Below are 19,260 nucleotides of genomic sequence, written 5' to 3' on the forward strand. Positions count from 1 at the left end.
AATGCTCTCTCATATTTCGCCTTTGCCTATGTCTGGCGGTGGAGGATGGTAGGGTATATATCCCATCCCATCCCATCTTCGGCTTGTGTGCGTAGAGTGGAAGATATTTCGTGGATGGGAGGAGTTTCCGCCGCTGCCGCAGCAGCAGATGGAGGAAGAGAAGGAGCGGACGTGCCTGTCAGGTAGCCAATCTTGCTAACATCAGTCAGAGGGTTGACGGAGGCTCGCAAGCGTGCGTTCTCGTGTATGACTTATGAGCAGGCAAATGGCCTCTGTAGAGCCTACCTGGTGGTAGAATGGTTCCAGTATTTAGACCACTCTGGCTCCGCGAGGGCGATGCTTTCCACGAAGAGTGGTCCCTGGTGGTGGGGATTGAGCGGACATGAATTCGCGTAGACCCTCATGGGTCCGAGGGATTTTCTGAAGGTACGCTAGAGAGGTGAAGGCCAGGCAGGCTTGAATGAAGGATACTCTGAAATCCGCCCACCAGATGGCCTCGTCAAAGCTGGTGATCATTCGGTCATATGCGCGCCAACTTAGCTGTTTGTCAATGATCAGCCAGTCAAACAACCAGTTGCAATATGTAGCATTTGCACAGCGAAGAAAAACCGACATGGGCCAATGAATGACGAGTGCTGAGTTAAATGTCTCGATGGCGTTAATACTGTCTATTACTTGGGACCGGGATTTCTGTGCTACTGCTGGATCAGGGTCGTCGTCCCAGAATCGGCATCCCCTTGCAGCTATTTTGACACGATCGGGCTGGAAAGTATATAAAGCTGGATAGAAGTAGATAATAGCTTGAGCGAACCGTCTGATGTCTTCCACGGTATACGCTGGCTTGAGATTGACTCGTGTGACAAAATCACAATTGTGAGTATCATGGATCTTATAGTGAGTTTTGAGATAGGTCCACAATACTTGGACATCTTTTTTCCAGGCCGATACAGGATTAAAAGATGGAGAGAGCAGCAAAATTCGTTCTGAAGCATTCTTATCAGTGTCAAGTACCCTTAGAGGTTAGTGAATTGGGAGTGGCTCACTGGCTTCATGGAGGGTAGGTGGATTGGATTGGTTCCAAGCGGTCTTCCTGCATGTCCATTCATTCCTAGGTTGCTCTGAGTCATGCATGAAGCTCTTTCGCAATCGAGGATGCTGAACGGGAGTGGCTCTGTTATAATTCTTGACGAGCTCATCCATAAAGCTGTCTATAGATGTAGTAACATCTTGTCTGCTTTTGAGACCAATCATAATCAATGCGTCGATGGAAACCTCAAACTCGCGCCCCCCAGTTCGAGGCATGGTCAAAGAGAGCCTTGGTAGTCGTTCTGCCACTGCCGATGCCGGTGGGACCCTATGGATTGCCGCTTCCACCACTGGACCGGGTGTTCGCAGATCGGTTCGACCTGCTACCTGAGGACGACCAGTCCGTATATGTTGTGTTTCTACCTCCGAAATTGAACTCTGTCTACCTTCTAAGTGGCGAGTCTGCCCTCCCGTCGAGGCATTCTGGGAACGATGCGTCACTCTCTCTTCCGATGTAGCTGCAGCTGGAAAGACAGCCTGCCCTTCAGCCGGCTCACTTGGAATGGCTGGGTGACGTGACAGTCCGCGCGAAGTTATTGGACGGACAGCCTGAAGTCCAGCAGTGTCCCTTGAAGAAGTCTGCTCACCGCTTTCTATGCGTGCGGTTGGGGTTGCAGTCATCTGTAATATGCTAGTATTTGCGACTTCTCGTGGAGCTCGCCTGGTCGACAATGCTTCTGGCCTTTGAGGTCGCCTCCGTCCTCCTAGACATGCTGAGATACAGCCACAAACCTCTCCGTCTCGGTCGTTGCAGCCAAGGCATGGCATCTCGGATTCAGGTAACAAACAGTAAAGGGAAACATATAAGAGGAGTCTTCAGCGCGAGGCTATGTGTCACTCCCTTTGAAGCAGGAATGACTCAACTGGGTGGGAAGCATATTTTTATGGTGGTCGTATGTAGCTTCATGGTGTATCCAAGGACTCAATCATGGGCATAGAACCCAGACGCAACATATCCTGTGGCAGTAAAAGTCAAAACAGTCATAGAGTAACGTCGCTCCACCTCAAACGACAGCTGGCCCTTACAGCAGTTATCCAGCAGTATCTTCTTTTGCTGAGACAGAATTGGTGAGCCAGAGAAGGTTTCACCAAACTGGCAGGAAGAATGGTCAAACAGATCCACGAGATCCGCTGGGCAATTTAAAATTATCTCAGAGTTCCACATTCCGCTCCTAATTTTGAGTTACGGGAACTGAAACTTGGTGGCAGAGCAGAAACAGTTTCTCCTCTATGTTAATACTTACCCTTAATCATGAAAACGATTTAAGACCTGGTAGGTTCAACCAATGGATTGCAAGTACCTTCTGCTGTACCCTCTAAATGGTATCCAGTTCAACCATGACACCAATGACATGCAGGTTATATATTATACAATATCCTAGCTAGATTATATTCATGACAGAACTGTCAAACAGGCATATGCAGACCCCAACTAGTTTATAGGTGTCGAATCCATAATTAACCAGGACTCCCTCGCCTCAACCTCCTCCTCAATCTCGCCCTTGCCCTTACCATATCCTTCGTCAGAATAGTGGCGGGCAACTTGAACTCTCGCTCCTGCAGATCCGGTACCGGCTCGCCAAAGGCAGTGGTACCACGGCCGTGTCTGTGCCCTGTGACGGCCATGTTACGCCTATGAGTTTTTGCGGTTAGGGAAGCGGAACTGCTTTGCTCGAGGTGTGTTGGAAGGCCCGGATGAGACGGGTAGGGGTTTGAGCTTCCGTTGGGTGGTTTATTCATTCGAGGTTTCGTGCTTGATGAGGAAGATGCAGATTTGGCTTCTTGGTGTAGTTGGCGGGCTGCCGCGGCGTCGACGTCGTTTGTGTCTGGAGGGGCTGGTAAGGTAGGTGAAGATGGCTGGTGTCCAGAGCCGTTAGGTCCATCTTTGTCATCCTGGCTTCCAAAATGTTCATCCTCCTCCTCCTCTTCAGCAAGGAGAGCCTGCTCGCGCTCGATCTTTCTCCTCTTCTCCTCCTCCTTCCAATGGCGAAACTTCTCAATCAAACCGGCCACCTCCCTGATGAAGAAGACCCTTTTCGGCTCATAAAGCTTCTTCTCGCTCTCTGTAACACCAGATATCCCCATCACTTTCAGCCAGTCCGGCCCTCTAAGCTCCTCAAGTAGACGATCAAGCTGGACTTTTTCATGTTGAGCACGCTCCTTCTCAATGTTACGAAGCTGTTTTTCATGGCGTTCGGCCTTGCGGTGTGCCCTATAAAAAATGTCCTCAGAAAGAGTGTCTTTGATGAGCCGGCGAGGAGAATGTGTCGGAAGGGCGGAGTTGAGCTCAACCCGTTGAGCATTGTGAAGCGGTTTTTGTGAACCAAAGGGATCGGGATCTTCAGTTTTTAAGATAGTAGAAGCTAAAGGTGATGAACTCTCCTCCGAGGGTATTGAGAGATCATTGATCAGAGTTATGTGTGTTCCTGCCGCGAGAAGGTCTACAATTGTCAGTTAGGGAAGACTGGTGTCGGCAATGTGCTTACCTGGTTCTGCATGTTCCAGGCTGAGCATTTGATCATAATTCGTGAAATACAAAGATAGTTCACTTTTAGACCTGGACCCTCCATCTTGCGACCTAAGTGTTCGTTTATCGTTGGATTGAGACGTATGTTGCTGCTCTGGATGCTTCTGCTCAGCTATGCACAATGCAGAAGTCTCTCTTTCATGACCTGACGATACAGGCTTCGTACCATTTTTGAGGGGTAGGGATCGTGATGGCTCGTTGTACGGTCTATTGCGCAATGGAAATTTGTATTCTGACGGATATCCGAAGTGTTCCGTCTTCTGTTTCTTTCTCAGACTCTCCGCCTCAGAGAGCGAAGATAGTCTACTGCGTTTGGTGCGGTGCGAGAGCGTGACTGTGCTCGGGGGCTGAGTGTCTGTCACAGGAGCTGCACTGGGTGCCTGGTCACCACGCCGACTTGACCGTCGAAGTGATGGTTGTGAACGAGCAACCATCATCTTCTGAATACTCTGGTCCGCATTTTAGGAAGCCTCGCGGCTCATGCTTCCCTAATTCCGAGGCTCACCAAGTGAGAATTGCAGCGACCGCAGGCAAGGGCGTAATGCATCTCAAGGAAAAGTGTGCTGCGTATTATTACGCGTACTAGTAACTCTTAATACGGAAGCCCCTCCCAAACCGTTGTATAGGATACGCAAGTTCGTGGTTTACTAGATTCCAATGATAATGTGGAAGCCTGTATAGAAGGATGCCAGAATGAAAAGGGAAACTTGCTGCATAACGATTGATTTGCGTTGCCCAGCTACATCACCTTGTGTTAACTTCAATCTATGTAGTAAGTTGTTGCATCTCGGCCAAGGTTAGGGATGAGAGTACGATTGCTATACGGAGTCCACGTCTAGGATACCACTTCCAGCTTGTCTCAACTGCGCACTACCCTATCCCCTAAGGTTAATCTTTCTTGAATGGCATCTTTGTAGTCTCCGGGCCAGAAAAGGGCCTGAACACTCGTTTGGGTAATGTATTCGTACTTTACATGCAAATCATCGAAATTCATTACGATGTTTTAAAGTTGGCCAGTCGTGGTTGGCCCTTCGACATCACGAAGGATGTGAAAAGATAAAATCTTTCAGAATAGGAGAACCAGAAAACTCGGGATTTAACATGACGCAACTGGGACCGGTTAGTGTACCAGAACAAACTAGATCACAGTAGGGAGTACAGCAGACTTCAAAAAGTAGCTCAATCCCATTCGGCGCTTCTCGAGGAAATCTGGGCGAAACTTGTCTACTGAAGTCAGATCCAGATGACAACTGCACAGTACAGGGAAATGCACTGGTAAAGTTGTTGCTTACAGATCATGCTCTTTGGAGGCAACTGTGGTAAAGCCGGTTTTCTAACTGGAAAGGCAGCAAGTAGCTGTTCCCTTAACACGCTAAATTCCGAGTATCTGATCACACATAAGTATTCTTGTATGTGATACCGCGAGAAACATCAGACCTTTTTCGGATCATCATTGGGCCTCCCTTCAGAGAAAGAGTGTCAGTGATGCATGTACTCGATGTGGCCCTGTGGATTGACTATCTTACATCCAAGGTTTGGACTTTGCAATTCCAGACCACGTAAGCCCCTATGCCCGTAGTGCCACCTCTGACAATCACATAATCTTCAATAGTAATGTCCTTGGCCCAAAGAGCACCACTGGTAGCATGGTGAGCTTCGGTATGATCCTCAAGAGATATTAGCGGAGGACGAAAGGTGCTGTCGACCGAGGCATTTGATATAGCTCGCTGATACTGCCAATATGGTGGTGAAATCAGTGTAGATTGCTCATGGGCTGAACCATTCGATATCCTTATATCTCTAGGTTTCTGATCCTGGCCTTGAGGTGTCGTCTCTCCAACAGGCTCCATCCATTTGCTGGTGTCAACACGAGCAGCAATGTAAGTTCCTGTTCAGAGATGATGTGTGCTGTGTTTACAAGATCTCAAAGCTCAATGTGGAACGGCTCTTTCCGCCAATAAAAATTACGTCGTCCAAAATGGTGTCGCAATACGGATGATAATGCTCATTGGTACCTTATGGTTACACATTCATCCTCTGCCCGGTGATCTTGGCCGCAAAAGGTAGGGAGAGATGCTGGGCTGGGCGGGCTAGAGCAGCTGGGGGGAAATGACAGCCACATTTCAATCTGCTAGTTGCCTCAAGTCTGGTTGAACTTTGCCGCAAGCAGGATGGTGTCTGCTTTGCCGGAAGTTGGCTATAAAGGTGATGGCATCGTTGCAAGTCCTCACGTGTCTGATTAAGTCTCCAGCATCGTGATCAGTTTGTCTGCAGTCCTTTTTGGAGTAGTGGATAATATTTGATTGTTGGTCTAGTACTGCAGATGTTTAAAAGGAGCCTAAAGGCGCAAGATCCTAGGTAGATTAGAGCTTAGTGATCTGCAGGGTAGTAGAGCTAGGCAATAAGCTGCTGTGTCCGGAGAAGTGCCTATTTGTAAATTTTTCGAGTCCGACAAAGAAGGATTAAGATGCGCTTTTGAGAAGCATGAAGTGCATGTGTGAGACAAGACACCATCTTGCCACTACATTGTAGTGCAGTTGACATGTCCTTTCCTTGCACATGCTGATGCGAACCAATAGCAGACCAGCTAGTTGTACGTAGTAAATTAGAGCAAGACCCTAGTGTCGCTGGTGCAGTGAGATGGAATACGCGGCCATTGATCCCAACCTCAATCCCTCGGCGATGGCCCCTGTGGAGACCATGGTTCACCTAGCCCTCTGCAGCTCTAGATTTCACCTGTCTGCGCTGCATATTCCTTCTCCCAGCCTTTCTATCTCTTTATCGTACTTCATATCTTCTCTTTATAATAATCTTCGAAGTTGCTGTAGCACTTTCTACCTTACGCCCCAGCACATTCGCTTTATTTAATGAAGCTTCTAATATAGTTTTAGTTCTAGTAATATTCTCTTCAGCACTCTTTCGCTCGACGACTGGTCGACAACAGGTCCCGCCTTTACCTAAGTTGCTCCAGCTCATCCCAGCAAGCGGGATACCTTCACAATGCTCTCTGTTTATACCATCGTTGCTCTCTATGCTTCGTCGATTGGCCTTTCTACTGCCCAAAGCATTGACCCAAACTTGGTGAGCGAGGCAACAAGAGGTGAGTGCATCTGGCAGAACGTTCTGGTCATGCTCGCACTGACAGTCCTCCATAGAGCAATGGTGCCTAGCCCAGACCACACAATGCCCTCTGATCTGTACTCAGTACCCTGGAGAATCCGCTGCTACAGCTGCCAATGAGTGTAATCCTGTAGGTGTTGATCGACTGGAGTGGCAGGAGTCGATGGGACTGATAGCGGATAGGAAACCCTAACCTACGACTGCGTTTGTGCCGTCAACGGCCTATCGCCCAACGTTTCTGAATATTCTCAAACCATTCCATACTTTATTTGCACCGAAAACAACAACAATTGCGTGAACGCCTGCAATGGCAATTCGCCTTGTCAATCAGATTGTCGGGAGAATCGGCCTTGTGGTGCACAAAACCCTACGCGGGTTAATGAGACGACAGTCACCGTCTCCGCTACATCCAGCAGCGGCGGTGCCGCTGCCTCAACGGCATCTGATGGGGCGGTATATACAGGCTTTGAAGGCTCAGCTGCTACTACAGCCGCCTCTTCGGACAACGGCAACGCTGGTAGCAGCGCGGCAGCTGTCCTCCTGGATATTAGTCAACTGTACGGTTTGGGTGTGGTCGCAGCTGGTATTCTTACCGGATTCTCTATTTTGCTTTGACTTTGTGAAGGGAGCGATTGTCAAGTGAAGTTTTAGCGATGGCGAATGCATAGTTGGGTAATATTGGGTTTCGTCTGGGTATTAAGCACAAGTCGATTGTTGCGTTTGAATCTCATCCAGAACCTTCTTGGTGTTTGAGCAATCACATGCCTGGAATCCTCTCAAATTTTAGGCTACGATCTTCAAGCTGCAGGTAAGCTTCCGACAGGATCAGCGCCCCCATGCATTTGCCAAGTAGTGACGACACCTCAAACTTTCGCAGATTACTTACAATCTGATCATCCAGCGACATAGTGTAAATGATTTCTCCTAGAGATATACCTCAGGAATTATCTTCCGCCCCTGTATCTGATTCTGGGCGCGAGAATGACCACTCTGTCAGAGAGAAGGCAGCAGGGACGATTCAGGCATATCTGAACCACTGCAGATGTTTACTGGTCAATGTGGAAAAGCTAACACCCTTGTAGAGAACGTATCGAGGACACAAGACGCGTCGAGAACTTCAAGGACTTGGCCTCGATGCATCCACGAGATGGAACGAGGTTCGAGACTTTGTCATGTCAATGGTAGTGGCTAGTCTCTGATAATGTCAGTTGATCAAAGACGTTCAATACCAAAACCTCACAACGCCGACTGTTCCGTCATCTCCTTCGACGAATAATTCATCTGGGCCTCACAATGGTCCAAAGGATAGACAACAACCTCCAGCAGCTCGGAAGAACTGGCAACGTATTGGTACTATCATTCGTCGAGCAGGACGAGTTGACCTCTCACCCTCCCAATCTACCAGCTCCCTTGATGACCGCACATCCACCTCCGACAATGATGGCAACCAACTACCAGCTGAAGAGCGCGGAAAGAAGAGACAGAGATGTGCCGAGGCTCGCAACGCCCGTCATAAGTCAGCCAAGATGATGGATCTCCAATACTTTTTAGAAATGGTTGATCAAAAACACCGCTATGGGAGCTCCCTGCGCAAGTACCACGAGTACTGGAAGTCACAACCTACGCCGCAAAATTTTTTTTACTGGCTGGATCATGGAGACGGCAAAGAGGTCGAACTACCGGAGTGCGATCGAGTGCGACTTGAGAAGGAACAAGTTCGGTATTTGTCTAGAGAGGAAAGATTTAACTATCTCGTCATGGTTGACGAACAAGGCCTGCTGCGATGGGCTAAAAATGGCGAAAAGGTGTGGACGGAGAGCACCTTGTACAAGGACAGCATGAAAGGTATCGTGCCGATAAATGACCAAGGTCCAACGTTTCACTACAATGTCCATTCTGAAGGGCGAGAGTCAGCATCGACATCTGATAGTGACGAGGAGGACCAACCTGACAGGGACGACGCTGACAAGAAATATTTGAACGAGGATTATCACAATGCGAAAGGCGTGGCGAAGCTGAGGAAGGTGGGCCCTGCGGTTGTGTTCAATCACTTGATCCGAGGGCGAACGAAGCAAGGACACAAGTGGATCTTCGTAAGTTGTTGAACATAAAAAGATCTACTCATGCTACACTACCGATACTGACCTCTATATAGGTGGCTGGTATGCAGATATTTCACAAACGCTTGAATGTGGGTGTTCGTGAATTAACGCGCCGCTTGCAGACACATCTTTTCGGCTTTATGTAGGGATCAAACAATCTGGCGCTTTCCAACATTCTTCGTTCCTGCATGGCGCTCGCATATCAGCAGCAGGTCTGATCAAGATCAAGGACGGACAATTAAGAAGTCTGGCTCCCCTCAGGTATTCTTCGACTGCCTCTTTAATGAACATGTCCATGCTTACATGTAGCCTTTAAAACCATAGCGGACATTATCGCCCGTCTGCGGCTAATTTCCGATCTTTTATCCACAACCTCCAGGATGAAGGTGCCGACATGTCGAGGGTGTCAATATCGAAGAGTTTCGGGGTGCTCATAGGAACGGAAAGTTACACACGCACGAAGCGAAAGATGAAAGATATAGAGACCAGCTTAAAGCATCAGAAGGACAAGATCATCAACCCTGAAAAGGTAAAAGAGCGATATGAGCACGAAAAGGATAAATCACAAAGTGCTGAAACAGAGCGCGAATATTTGGAGGAGCATGGACTGGACGAGGGAAAGCTGCAGAGGCAGGAAAAGGATCAGAACTTGGGATCTAAAATTGCAACGAAGCTAGGAGTTCGGCACAAAAACAACAACAGGCAAAAGCTTGAAGGCGGTAGCCCAGAGTAGGCCCGGAAGATGGAGTGCCACCACCTGAAGGCACGCGATAAGCGTCCGCACTATTGGCGTGAGATGAATCTTTGAATGGTTTGACGTCGCTTCTGTGATGAAGGAGGATTCTTCTTCAGTTCTAGCTGATTGGTGCACTACCCAGATAACTATCCAATCATATGCTTCTCGAGCTGCATACAGCCGTGATCGGAAGAAGCTGCTGTGGCATAGTACTTTGTGTCTTGAATTGCTCCACTAGGCGAGCGCAGACAGCTATATTTCAACATCTTTGCGGCCCTGTCTCTAGTATGGCTATAGGATCCTCTCGAATTCATCTCCAAGGACGCAGCATCCACGCTTCGATATGCGACTCTTGTCAAACAATGGTTCCCATTTTCCAAATATATCATGCACAATTCGTTTGGAAAGTGATAGATGTACTCTTCACTATGTGGTCCTTCAATACCATGTACCGCGCGTATTTGCGCAAGACGTTGTTGAGCAGAGCCGGTCTGCTGATTCATTATTGCTCAGCCATGAGTCAATTCGCAACCGCAAATCTCGGTTGAGACGTGTTTCAAACTCACACAGGGTAACCTGATAAACTCTCCCCTGTTACTTAGTACTGGTGCAGAAGTTAGCTGCTTGCTTGCTCTCAAGAAATAATGTCATTCGTTGATGTGCCATATCTGAGTATTTAGCATCCAAACGGTCATCTCTGTCTTTATAGGTCTAGTCGTGTAGGACTTGTTTAGGTAGTTTCATTGTAAATAGCGAAGATGTAAGATTTTGATGTTAACGGATCTTACCTCGGTGTTGCAGCTGGTTTTGATCACAAAACTCATACATGAGGAGTACTAGTACTAAACTAGTCACCACTGCTTCTTCAACTACGGGTGGGCACCATCTCCCATCTCGTCCTGGTGCAACAAGTACAGTCCCAAAGTCCCAAAATCCGAAGCTACAGAATAGAAAACATTGCTAGTCACCACAAACATTGCCAACCTGTAAGTCAGTTGCTTGAAACCAGTTATTAACCAAATCCCAGTTATTTTACGGGTGCTTAAACATACCCGGACCTAGCCAGAAACTGCAGCAGGGAAGCTGATTTTAGAGCCATTTTAACCCTGCTGTGAGAGGACAGGAGAGTTGCTTCTACCGCTGCAGCTTTTCAGTTGTGAAACGCCCTATGATTCCTTAATACGCTGGAAAGTACCGTTGCAGTAGATTGCTAGTAAGAATGAAACCGGAGATGGTGCTCTCTGTTACTAAGAACCCTTGAGTTAATCCATAAACGTCAGGAGACTCTGGCTGGATTCATCAGAAAGATTAACGGAGTTATTCGTACTCCTAGAGTACAATATCACGGCTTCCTCCCCAACCCAATTCCGATACACCACGATTCACGCAATTTCCAGGGACTGGTTATGCTAGTTACTTCACATGCGGCCTTGCCAGCCTCGCTAGTTTTATGCACGAGCTTGCTCTTCAATTTACTACGGTAGGGAGGCATGAGTACTCCGTTTTGTTAGCGTAGATTAGTACTAGCTAGTTTTCGATACGAAGGCCCTGCGTCCCTCCCCAAGACGCCAGCAAATCTTTGACCCCTCACTGGTGATGATAATGGTTGGCACTGGCCTGGCAGCCAAATAGACCAATACTCTTTTAGTAAGATGTATCTTCGTCAAATCCTGTGTCACTTACCAAATTTGTAGCTTGGAGCCAACAATATTTATGCCTCCTACCGTAAGTTAGTACTCGGCCGCTTCTGGTTGCCCACTCAACAAGAAGAGATGTTCGACTTTGTAACTACTACGTATGGTGGACAGACCGGGCCTGGGCTTTTACTCAAGCGGCCACCACCCTGGTAAACAGTTACCGCAGCCGGGATCAACACCAAGTTTAAGTGCCATTACCACAAATGAGGTCAGGCTTTGGTTTTTCTTCTAGGTCTTGATTGGCTGAAGCTTCCCCCAATCCCTGCCATCTGGGAGAGTCCAGCTTGGGATGAGGTCATCGGTCGATGTCATTGCAGGAAAGCGGCGTAGCATCCTCTGGTTTCTGAAATTTTATCCAGCCACTCGCCAGCCTTGATAGGTCATTTCTCATAAATCGGCTGCGATCGAGACGTTTGTGTACCTGTCAATGGCGCTGACACCACTGACGCAGAACTCCTGACGCAACCTGCTCCTCGAAACAGGGCCTCTCAAGCCACACTGAGGCACCAGCTCCCCCCAGATTTTCCCCTTCAAGCTCGCATCTGACCCAAAAGCTGCCATGGCAATGACGTAGACACGCCTGGCTCACTCCCCAGTCCTGCTTTAATCTGTGCAACATCTGGTCGGAGAGCTCTTCCAACTCTCTCCTCTCCCTAACCACCCATTTACAACCCCCTTACATCCTCCCCAATCGTGTTTGGATAGAAAGTACTATTTTGCATGTAAACTAGCTTATGAAAAGCAACCGCAACTCATCTTCCTCATACGCTTATTACTCGTTTCCTCCAACACCTAGCAGAGACGACTCCCCATCTTCTGTAAGATCATCTCCTCCCCAAACCGCAAGGAGCACCAAAAGCACAGTCATGGCACCATCACCGGCGGCCGGTAAGGGTGCGAAGGGTGCTCCTGAGACACCCACGAAGGCAGGGAAAAACCCAGCTTCTTCGACTACGCCCACCTTGGGCAAAGCTGGCGATCAAGCTAAAGATACTGCTTCGTCTGCGCAAAAGAAAACGCCAGGGAGGCCACCTAAGCTTGGTGCGCCCAAGTCCAGCACACCAAAGGCTGGCACCAAAGATTCTCCAAAGCTGCCGCCAAGACCGAAAGAGTCCGATCAGCCGACTGAGGACGTCAAAGCAGGCGAAGAGTCGGAGGCCGACACCAGAAAGGTTGGCGATAATGATCCTGAAGAAACTCCCGGTAAAATTACACAGCAAGCCGGAGCAGAAAGCTCGGCTGCTGGTGACACTGACCTTAGCGAGGCAGCACCAGATCCAGTTGACGATGATGCTGATGATGAGGACACTGTTGCAGGAGCAAAAGACACAGTTGACGACACCGCAGATGATGCTGCTGATGATGAAGGTGAAGAGACCGACACTGGTGATGCTCAAGATGTCCCCAGCGGCGCCCCAGGTGGCGCTACGTCAGCAGCCAACGGTGTTGCGGATCAAGCCGAAAAAGCCAAAGACACTGCAGATGACGGAGCTGACGATGTAGCCGATGGTGAACCAGCGGAAGCTGCTACAGATGTCGCCAACGGTGCCAAAGATACTGCAGAGGATGCGGCAGACACAGCTGAAGACGCAGCAGACACAGCAGAAGACACAGCCGAAGACACAACCGAAGGTGCAGCAGACAAGCCAAAAGACACTGCTAAAGGTGCAGCAGACACAGCAGAAGACACTGCTGAAGATGCAGCAGACAAGCCTGAAGACGCAGTAGACACAGCAGAGGACACTGCTGAAGACGTAGCAGACACGGCAGAGGACACTGCTAAAGACGCAGCAGACACGGCAGAGGATACTGCTGAAGACGCAGCAGACACGGCAGAGGACACTGCTAAAGACGCAGCAGACACGGCAGAGGACACTGCTGAAGGTGCAGCAGACACGGCAGAGGACACTGCTAAAGACGCAGCAGACACGGCAGAGGACACTGCTAAAGACGCAGCAGACACGGCAGAGGACACTGCTAAAGACGCAGCAGACACGGCAGAGGACACTGCTAAAGACGCAGCAGACACGGCAGAGGACACTGCTAAAGACGCAGCAGACACGGCAGAGGACACTGCTAAAGACGCAGCAGACACGGCAGAGGACACTGCTAAAGACGCAGCAGACACGGCAGAGGACACTGCTAAAGACGCAGCAGACACGGCAGAGGACACTGCTAAAGACGCAGCAGACACGGCAGAGGACACTGCTAAAGACGCAGCAGACACGGCAGAGGACACTGCTAAAGACGCAGCAGACACGGCAGAGGACACTGCTGAAGGTGCAGCAGACACGGCAGAAGATGAGGCTGAGGGTGCAGTCGACACGGCAGAAGACGAGGCTGATGGTGCTCAGGACACCACTGAAAAGACTGCTGATGGCGCCCAAGAAACAGCTGAGGGTGCTACCGATGAAGTACCGGAAGGAGAAGAAGCAGTTGACGGCGTCAAGGATGCCGCTGATGACGCCGCTGATGAAGCCGAAGAGGATCTCCCAGAGGTTCCTCTTTCTATTCTTCGCGGCCTTGAGGTTGGAGAAGGCGGAGTCATCCTCGGCCCCGATGGTGAGCCTCTTGGCCAGCTCGACGAAGGGGACCCAGAAGATCTGATCGGTCAGACTATTGGCGAAGACGGCGAAATCCTAGATGAGGACGGAGATGTCATCGGGCGCTGCTCTATCCTGCCTGAGAAGGCCAAAGAACTCGCACAGAAAGCCAAAGACGAAGCCGAGGCCGCCGAAGCTCCAGACCAGGCCGACGCTGCTGCTGAAGAAGCAGAAGAAACAGGAGAAGCAGGAGAAGCAGGAGAAGCAGGAGAAGCAGCGGATCAGGCAAAGACTGAAATCCCAGATATTGGTATCCTGGAGGGTCTCAAGGTTGGTGAAGGTGGCGAAATCCTTGATAGTGAAGGCAAAGCCGTTGGTAAAATTACTGAAGGTGATCCAGAAGACTTCCTTGGCCAAGAAGTGAACGCCGACGGTGAAGTTTTAGATGAGGATGGAGATGTCATCGGCCGAGCCGAAGTTCTTCCCCAAGAAGTCAAAGATGCTGGTGAAGAGCCGAAACCTGATTTTTCGATTGTGGAAGGCAGAAAACTCAATAAGAAGGGAACCATTCTTGACGATGAAGGCGAGGTTCTAGCCAAGCTCGTTGATGGAGATCCAAAAGAATGTGCCGGCAAGGTCCCCAATGAAAAGGGAGAAATTCTCAACGATAAGGGTGAAGTTATTGGCAAACTCGAAATCGTGCAAGGAGACGCTGCCGAGGAGCTGAAACCTGATCTTTCAATTGTTGAAGGCAGGAAACTCAATAAGAAGGGAACCATTCTTGACGATGAAGGCGAGGTTCTAGCCAAGCTCGTTGATGGAGATCCAAAAGAATGTGCCGGCAAGGTCCCCAATGAAAAGGGAGAAATTCTCAACGATAAGGGTGAAGTTATTGGCAAACTCGAAATCGTGCAAGGAGACGCTGCCGAGGAGCTGAAACCTGATCTTTCAATTGTTGAAGGCAGGAAACTCAATAAGAAGGGAACCATTCTTGACGATGAAGGTGAGGTTCTAGCCAAGCTCGTTGATGGAGACCCGAAAGAATGTGCCGGCAAGATTCCTAATGAAAAAGGAGAAATTCTCAACGATAAGGGTGAAGTTATTGGCAAAGTCGAAATCGTGCAAGGAGAAGCTGCCGACGACGCTATGAAAGAGTTGCACCCTGAACTTGTCGAAGCCGCAGCCGATGAAGCCGCTGATGGAACCGCAGAAGACGCCGCGGAAGACGCCGCAGAAGACGCCGCCGATGAAGCTGCCGGCGAAACTGCCGATGAAGCTGCTGATGAAGCTGCTGATGAAGCTGCCGATGGCGTTCCATCGATCACGATTCTTGAAGGCTTAAAGGTTAACAAGAAAGGTGAAGTCCTAGACGAGGAGGGCGAGCCGATCGGCAGATTGATCCAAGGTGAAATCACTGATGTTGCGGGCAAGAGAATCAACGATAAGGGTGAGATTGTTGACAAGGACGGTAATGTCATCGGCAAGGTCGAACTTCTTGAGAAAGCTGAACAAGCTGTGGATGAAGCCCAGGATGCGGCAGACCAAGCCAAGGAGGCTGCGGGCGAGACGGCTGAGCATGGTCCCGATTTTTCACTTGTTGAAGGTTTGAAGGTCAACAAGAAGGGTGAGGTGATCAATGAGGATGGTGACGTGATCGCTAGACTTGCCGAAGGTTACGACCTTGCCAGCGTGGCCGGCAAGAAGCTTAATGACAAAGGTGAAGTCGTTGACTCCGAGGGTAATGTGATTGGCAAAGTCGAGATGATTCCTCAAGAAGGCGAAGAACCTGCCGAGGATGAAGATACCGGTCCCGAGCTCCCACCACTATCGATCCTAGACGGCCTGAAATGCAACAAGTATGGCAAAATTGTCGATTCCAACGGCAACCCTGTTGGCGAATTGATCGAGGGTGATGCAAAGAGGCTGGCGAGGATGGGCGCCACCTGCGACGCAGAGGGCCAGTTCTGGGACGGTAAAGGAAAGGTCATTGGTAAGGCACGAACTCTTCCTCAAGAAGACGATGAGGAAGAAGCACCTTTCGCAGGCCTGGAAGGCCTAATTGTTGTCAAGGATGGCTGGGTCGAGGACGTAAACGAAAACCGCGTTGGCAAGATCGTTGAAGGCGACCCCAAAAAGCTCGTCGGTAGACAAGTTGACGAAGATGGAGATGTAATTGATAAACGAGGCAACGTTGTGGGCCATGCTGAAAGATACGAAGAGCCCGAGGAAGAGGAAGCACCACCTCCAGATCTATCAATCCTCAATGGCTTGACACTCAACAAGCAAGGTAATGTCATTGGACCCGACGGAGTGCCTATCGCCCGCTTGGTTGAGGGAAATGTCAAGGAACTCGCGGGCAAGAAGGTCGACGGTGAGGGGCAAATCTGGAACGACGCTGGTAAAGTCATTGGCCGTGTCGAGCTAATCCCCGACAATGAGCGAGAAGCTAAGCCTGAAGGACCATTCGCCGGGCTGCAAGATGTAGAAGTGGTGGAGGATGGTCTCGTGCAAGATCGTGACGGCCATGTGGTTGGTAGAGTCGTTGAAGGTGATCCAAAGAAGTTGATCGGGCGCGCAGTTGATGAGGATGGTGATATCATTGACAAATATGGGAACGTTATCGGTCACTGCGAACCGTATGAGATTCCAGAGGAAGAAGTCGTTGAAGAAGATCTGTCTTCGCTTGCAGGCAAAGTTGTCAACAAACAGGGTAACGTTGTTGATGAGCACGGAACAATCTTTGGTCGTATCAAAGAAGGTGACCCGAAGGCATTGGCTGGCCGCAAGGTGGATGGTAAAGGTCAAATCTGGAGCGACGACGGCAAAGTCATTGGTTATGCAGAGCTTATCCCAGGCGGCGCGCGACAGAAGCCGGATGGTCCATTCTCTGGCTTCGAGACGAAAGTTGTTGTCGCAGATGGATTGGTCCATGATGGTGCAGGCGAGATCATTGGCCGCGTCAAAGAAGGTGATGCAAAAGCCTTGATGGGACGTTCTGTCGACGACGACGGGGATATCCTGGACAATTCTGGCAACGTTATTGGCAAGGCTGAGCGATGGGAGCCAGAGAAGAAGGAGAGGCGCATCAACCCAATGTCCGGCCACAAGGTCAACAAGGAAGGAGAAGTTCGCGACGAAAATGGCAATCTCCTTGGTAAGCTCACCGAAGGTGATCTGCGCACTGTTGTAGGTTTCGAGGTCGACGACAACGGCTACGTGGTTGACAATGATGGCAACCGTGTCGGAGCATGCACCCTTATTGAGAACCTACAAGAAGACGAAGGGCCATCGGAAGAAGAGCTAGCCGCCGTGAGAGCAGAGGAAGAGAACAGAGAAATTGCACGAAAGATGTGTGGTATTCTGCAACAGACATTAGAGAAGATGGAGCCAATCCTGAAGCAAATCACTGAGGTAAGTTCTACCTTGACTGTCATCCTCTGTGCTGAACGCTGACTGAATGTTCCAGGCTGTTGAAAAAGCCGACCGCACACCCAAAGAGGAGCTCGACGAAGAAGAGCTCGTCAACCAAGTCAAACCTCTGCTCGAAGAGGGTGGCCGCATCCTCCAGGAATGCAATGGCGCTCTTCGTGGTCTCGACCCCGATGGCAGTATCGCCGCCACCGCCAAAGCACGTGCTGCCCAAGGCGACGCTACACAAGAAGAGCACCGTCTGGCAGAACTGCTTAAGGATTTGACAACAAATGTGGTCAAGACGATTGACAATGCCAGGAAGAGGATTGCGGACATGCCACATGCCAAGAAGAAGCTGAATCCTCTATGGGGATTGTTGACCGAGCCGCTCTTCCAGATCATTGCCGCAGTGGGTTTGTTACTGAGTGGGGTACTTGGCCTTGTGGGCAAGTTGTTGAACGGCCTTGGGCTGGGTGGCCTTGTCAATGGTATCTTGGGTGGATTGGGTATTGACAAGCTGTTGGGCGGTCTTGGGCTGGGAAGTATAGCTGAGAGTCTAGGATTGGGAGGTGGTAAGAAGAAGAAGAAATGAGCGACTGAGAATGCGGGAGGAAGGAGAGAGTGAGCCGGAAATGGCTCGATATGTAAGATCTTTGGATGTGTTTCTTTTGTATCTAATATCCAGCAGCGCAGTATGTAAACTTAGGTAGTCTCGCATTTGGGTGGCAACAAGGATCTATTTGCCGTCTGTCACCATCCAAGTCACTATCCAAGTCACTCGATGTACTCCAGCTGTCCAACCATGATGGTAAAAGCACCCTCCAATGCTATATGGCCTTCACTTGAAGCAAGTCTCGAACAATGCGGATTTGACACGACGTCATCATGACCTGCTCCTCATTTGACACCAATCCCTCGCGCTCTTGCTCCCGGGGAGGCGTATCTTTGATACTTGCTACATCAATTGACAGTCGCTAGTACTATTCATATTCACCTTACGTGTAGTTTGTAGGTTACTTCTATTTACTGCTGCCCCCACGACTGCCCAGGCACCAAACAGCCTCACATTCACAATTTCTCTTGCTTCAATTTCAAGAACCTTTCCTCGTCTTCCCTTTGGTGAGGACTCTCTTCAGCCAAGATGAAATTCCCCGGTTCCTGTTACTGCCGCACCATCAAGTACGAAATCGAGCTCGAAAGCAAAGATGATGCCAGGACCAGTCTCTGCCATTGTGGGAACTGTAAGGTATCTGAAAATCCCCGTCTTCCCCCTTCCAAAAAGGAACAACCACACTCTCGAGTTTACTGTAACAGTGCTTCCTGATTCTTCCCCTTGCTTTGGTGTCGTTGTTCTTCTGCTCTGTATCTACGATCTTGTTGACTTCTTTTCCTGGTAGAAATTCACAGGCGGTAATTTCGGCATAACGACCAAGATCCCCAAATCGGCTTTCAAGCTCACGGAAGGGGAGGGGGAGGTGAAGGTCCATGAGGGTGATAACGGGAGCGGAGTTGTGCTTCATAGGGAGTTTTGTGGGAAATGTGGGAGTGGGCTTTTGGAATATGGGGTTAGTATTTCATTTGTCTTTCCTGGCTTGTATCTCACTTGAAGTTCATTCTCTTTCTCTATCACTGTCTAGCATTTGAGTTTCCCTTCTGAGGTGCTTTTTTGGATGGGTATAAATTGAGTTCCTTGACCTTTTGAACCGGGAGGGGATGACGACTCGGAATTAAGAAGTTGTGGGGGTTTACGTAGTACATATGAATGTGGAGGGAAATGGCTTACACGTATCCATAACGGCAATCTAGGCAAATGCAGGAGACTTCATTTACATCTTCTACGGCACGCTGAACAAGCCGGAGGAGCTGCCGCCGAAAGGAGAGTTTTTCTGCAAGAAAAGGGATAGCTGGATGCCGGAGATACCTGGTATGTACAAAACCTTTCTTCTGTCCAAACCCTAGGGTACTGTCATGACAGCTTGCGAGGGTCTCGAAGGGAGGTCTGAGATTGGGAGGAATGCCCCAGGCTATCTGGATGAGT

At 49.6% G+C, this 19,260-nt stretch overlaps 3 protein-coding genes across 3 annotated transcripts; 2 read left to right on the forward strand and 1 right to left on the reverse strand.

Moving 5' to 3' along the window:
• Positions 1-26: 26 nt before the first annotated feature.
• On the reverse strand, positions 27-4,047 carry EPUS_00438 (uncharacterized protein; the record flags this gene model as incomplete). The annotated part of the gene is made up of 4 exons (XM_007806094.1): positions 27-195; positions 383-540; positions 2,599-3,527; positions 3,573-4,047. 4 exons carry the CDS (start codon positions 4,045-4,047, stop codon positions 27-29), a joined length of 1,731 nt encoding a protein of 576 aa, XP_007804285.1.
• A 2,566-nt stretch (positions 4,048-6,613) lies between these two features.
• EPUS_00439 (uncharacterized protein) lies at positions 6,614-9,568 on the forward strand (the record flags this gene model as incomplete). The annotated part of the gene is made up of 8 exons (XM_007806095.1): positions 6,614-6,713; positions 6,769-6,863; positions 6,917-7,306; positions 7,816-7,890; positions 7,942-8,826; positions 8,889-8,895; positions 8,958-9,096; positions 9,160-9,568. 8 exons carry the CDS (start codon positions 6,614-6,616, stop codon positions 9,566-9,568), a joined length of 2,100 nt encoding a protein of 699 aa, XP_007804286.1.
• Positions 9,569-12,134: 2,566 nt separating this feature from the next.
• EPUS_00440 (uncharacterized protein) lies at positions 12,135-17,814 on the forward strand (the record flags this gene model as incomplete). Its single annotated transcript, XM_007806096.1, has 2 exons — positions 12,135-17,222; positions 17,278-17,814. 2 exons carry the CDS (start codon positions 12,135-12,137, stop codon positions 17,812-17,814), a joined length of 5,625 nt encoding a protein of 1,874 aa, XP_007804287.1.
• Between the last annotated feature and the right edge of the window lie 1,446 nt (positions 17,815-19,260).

Source organism: Endocarpon pusillum (assembly GCF_000464535.1).
Source record: "Endocarpon pusillum Z07020 unplaced genomic scaffold scaffold4993, whole genome shotgun sequence".
NCBI lineage: Eukaryota > Fungi > Ascomycota > Eurotiomycetes > Verrucariales > Verrucariaceae > Endocarpon > Endocarpon pusillum.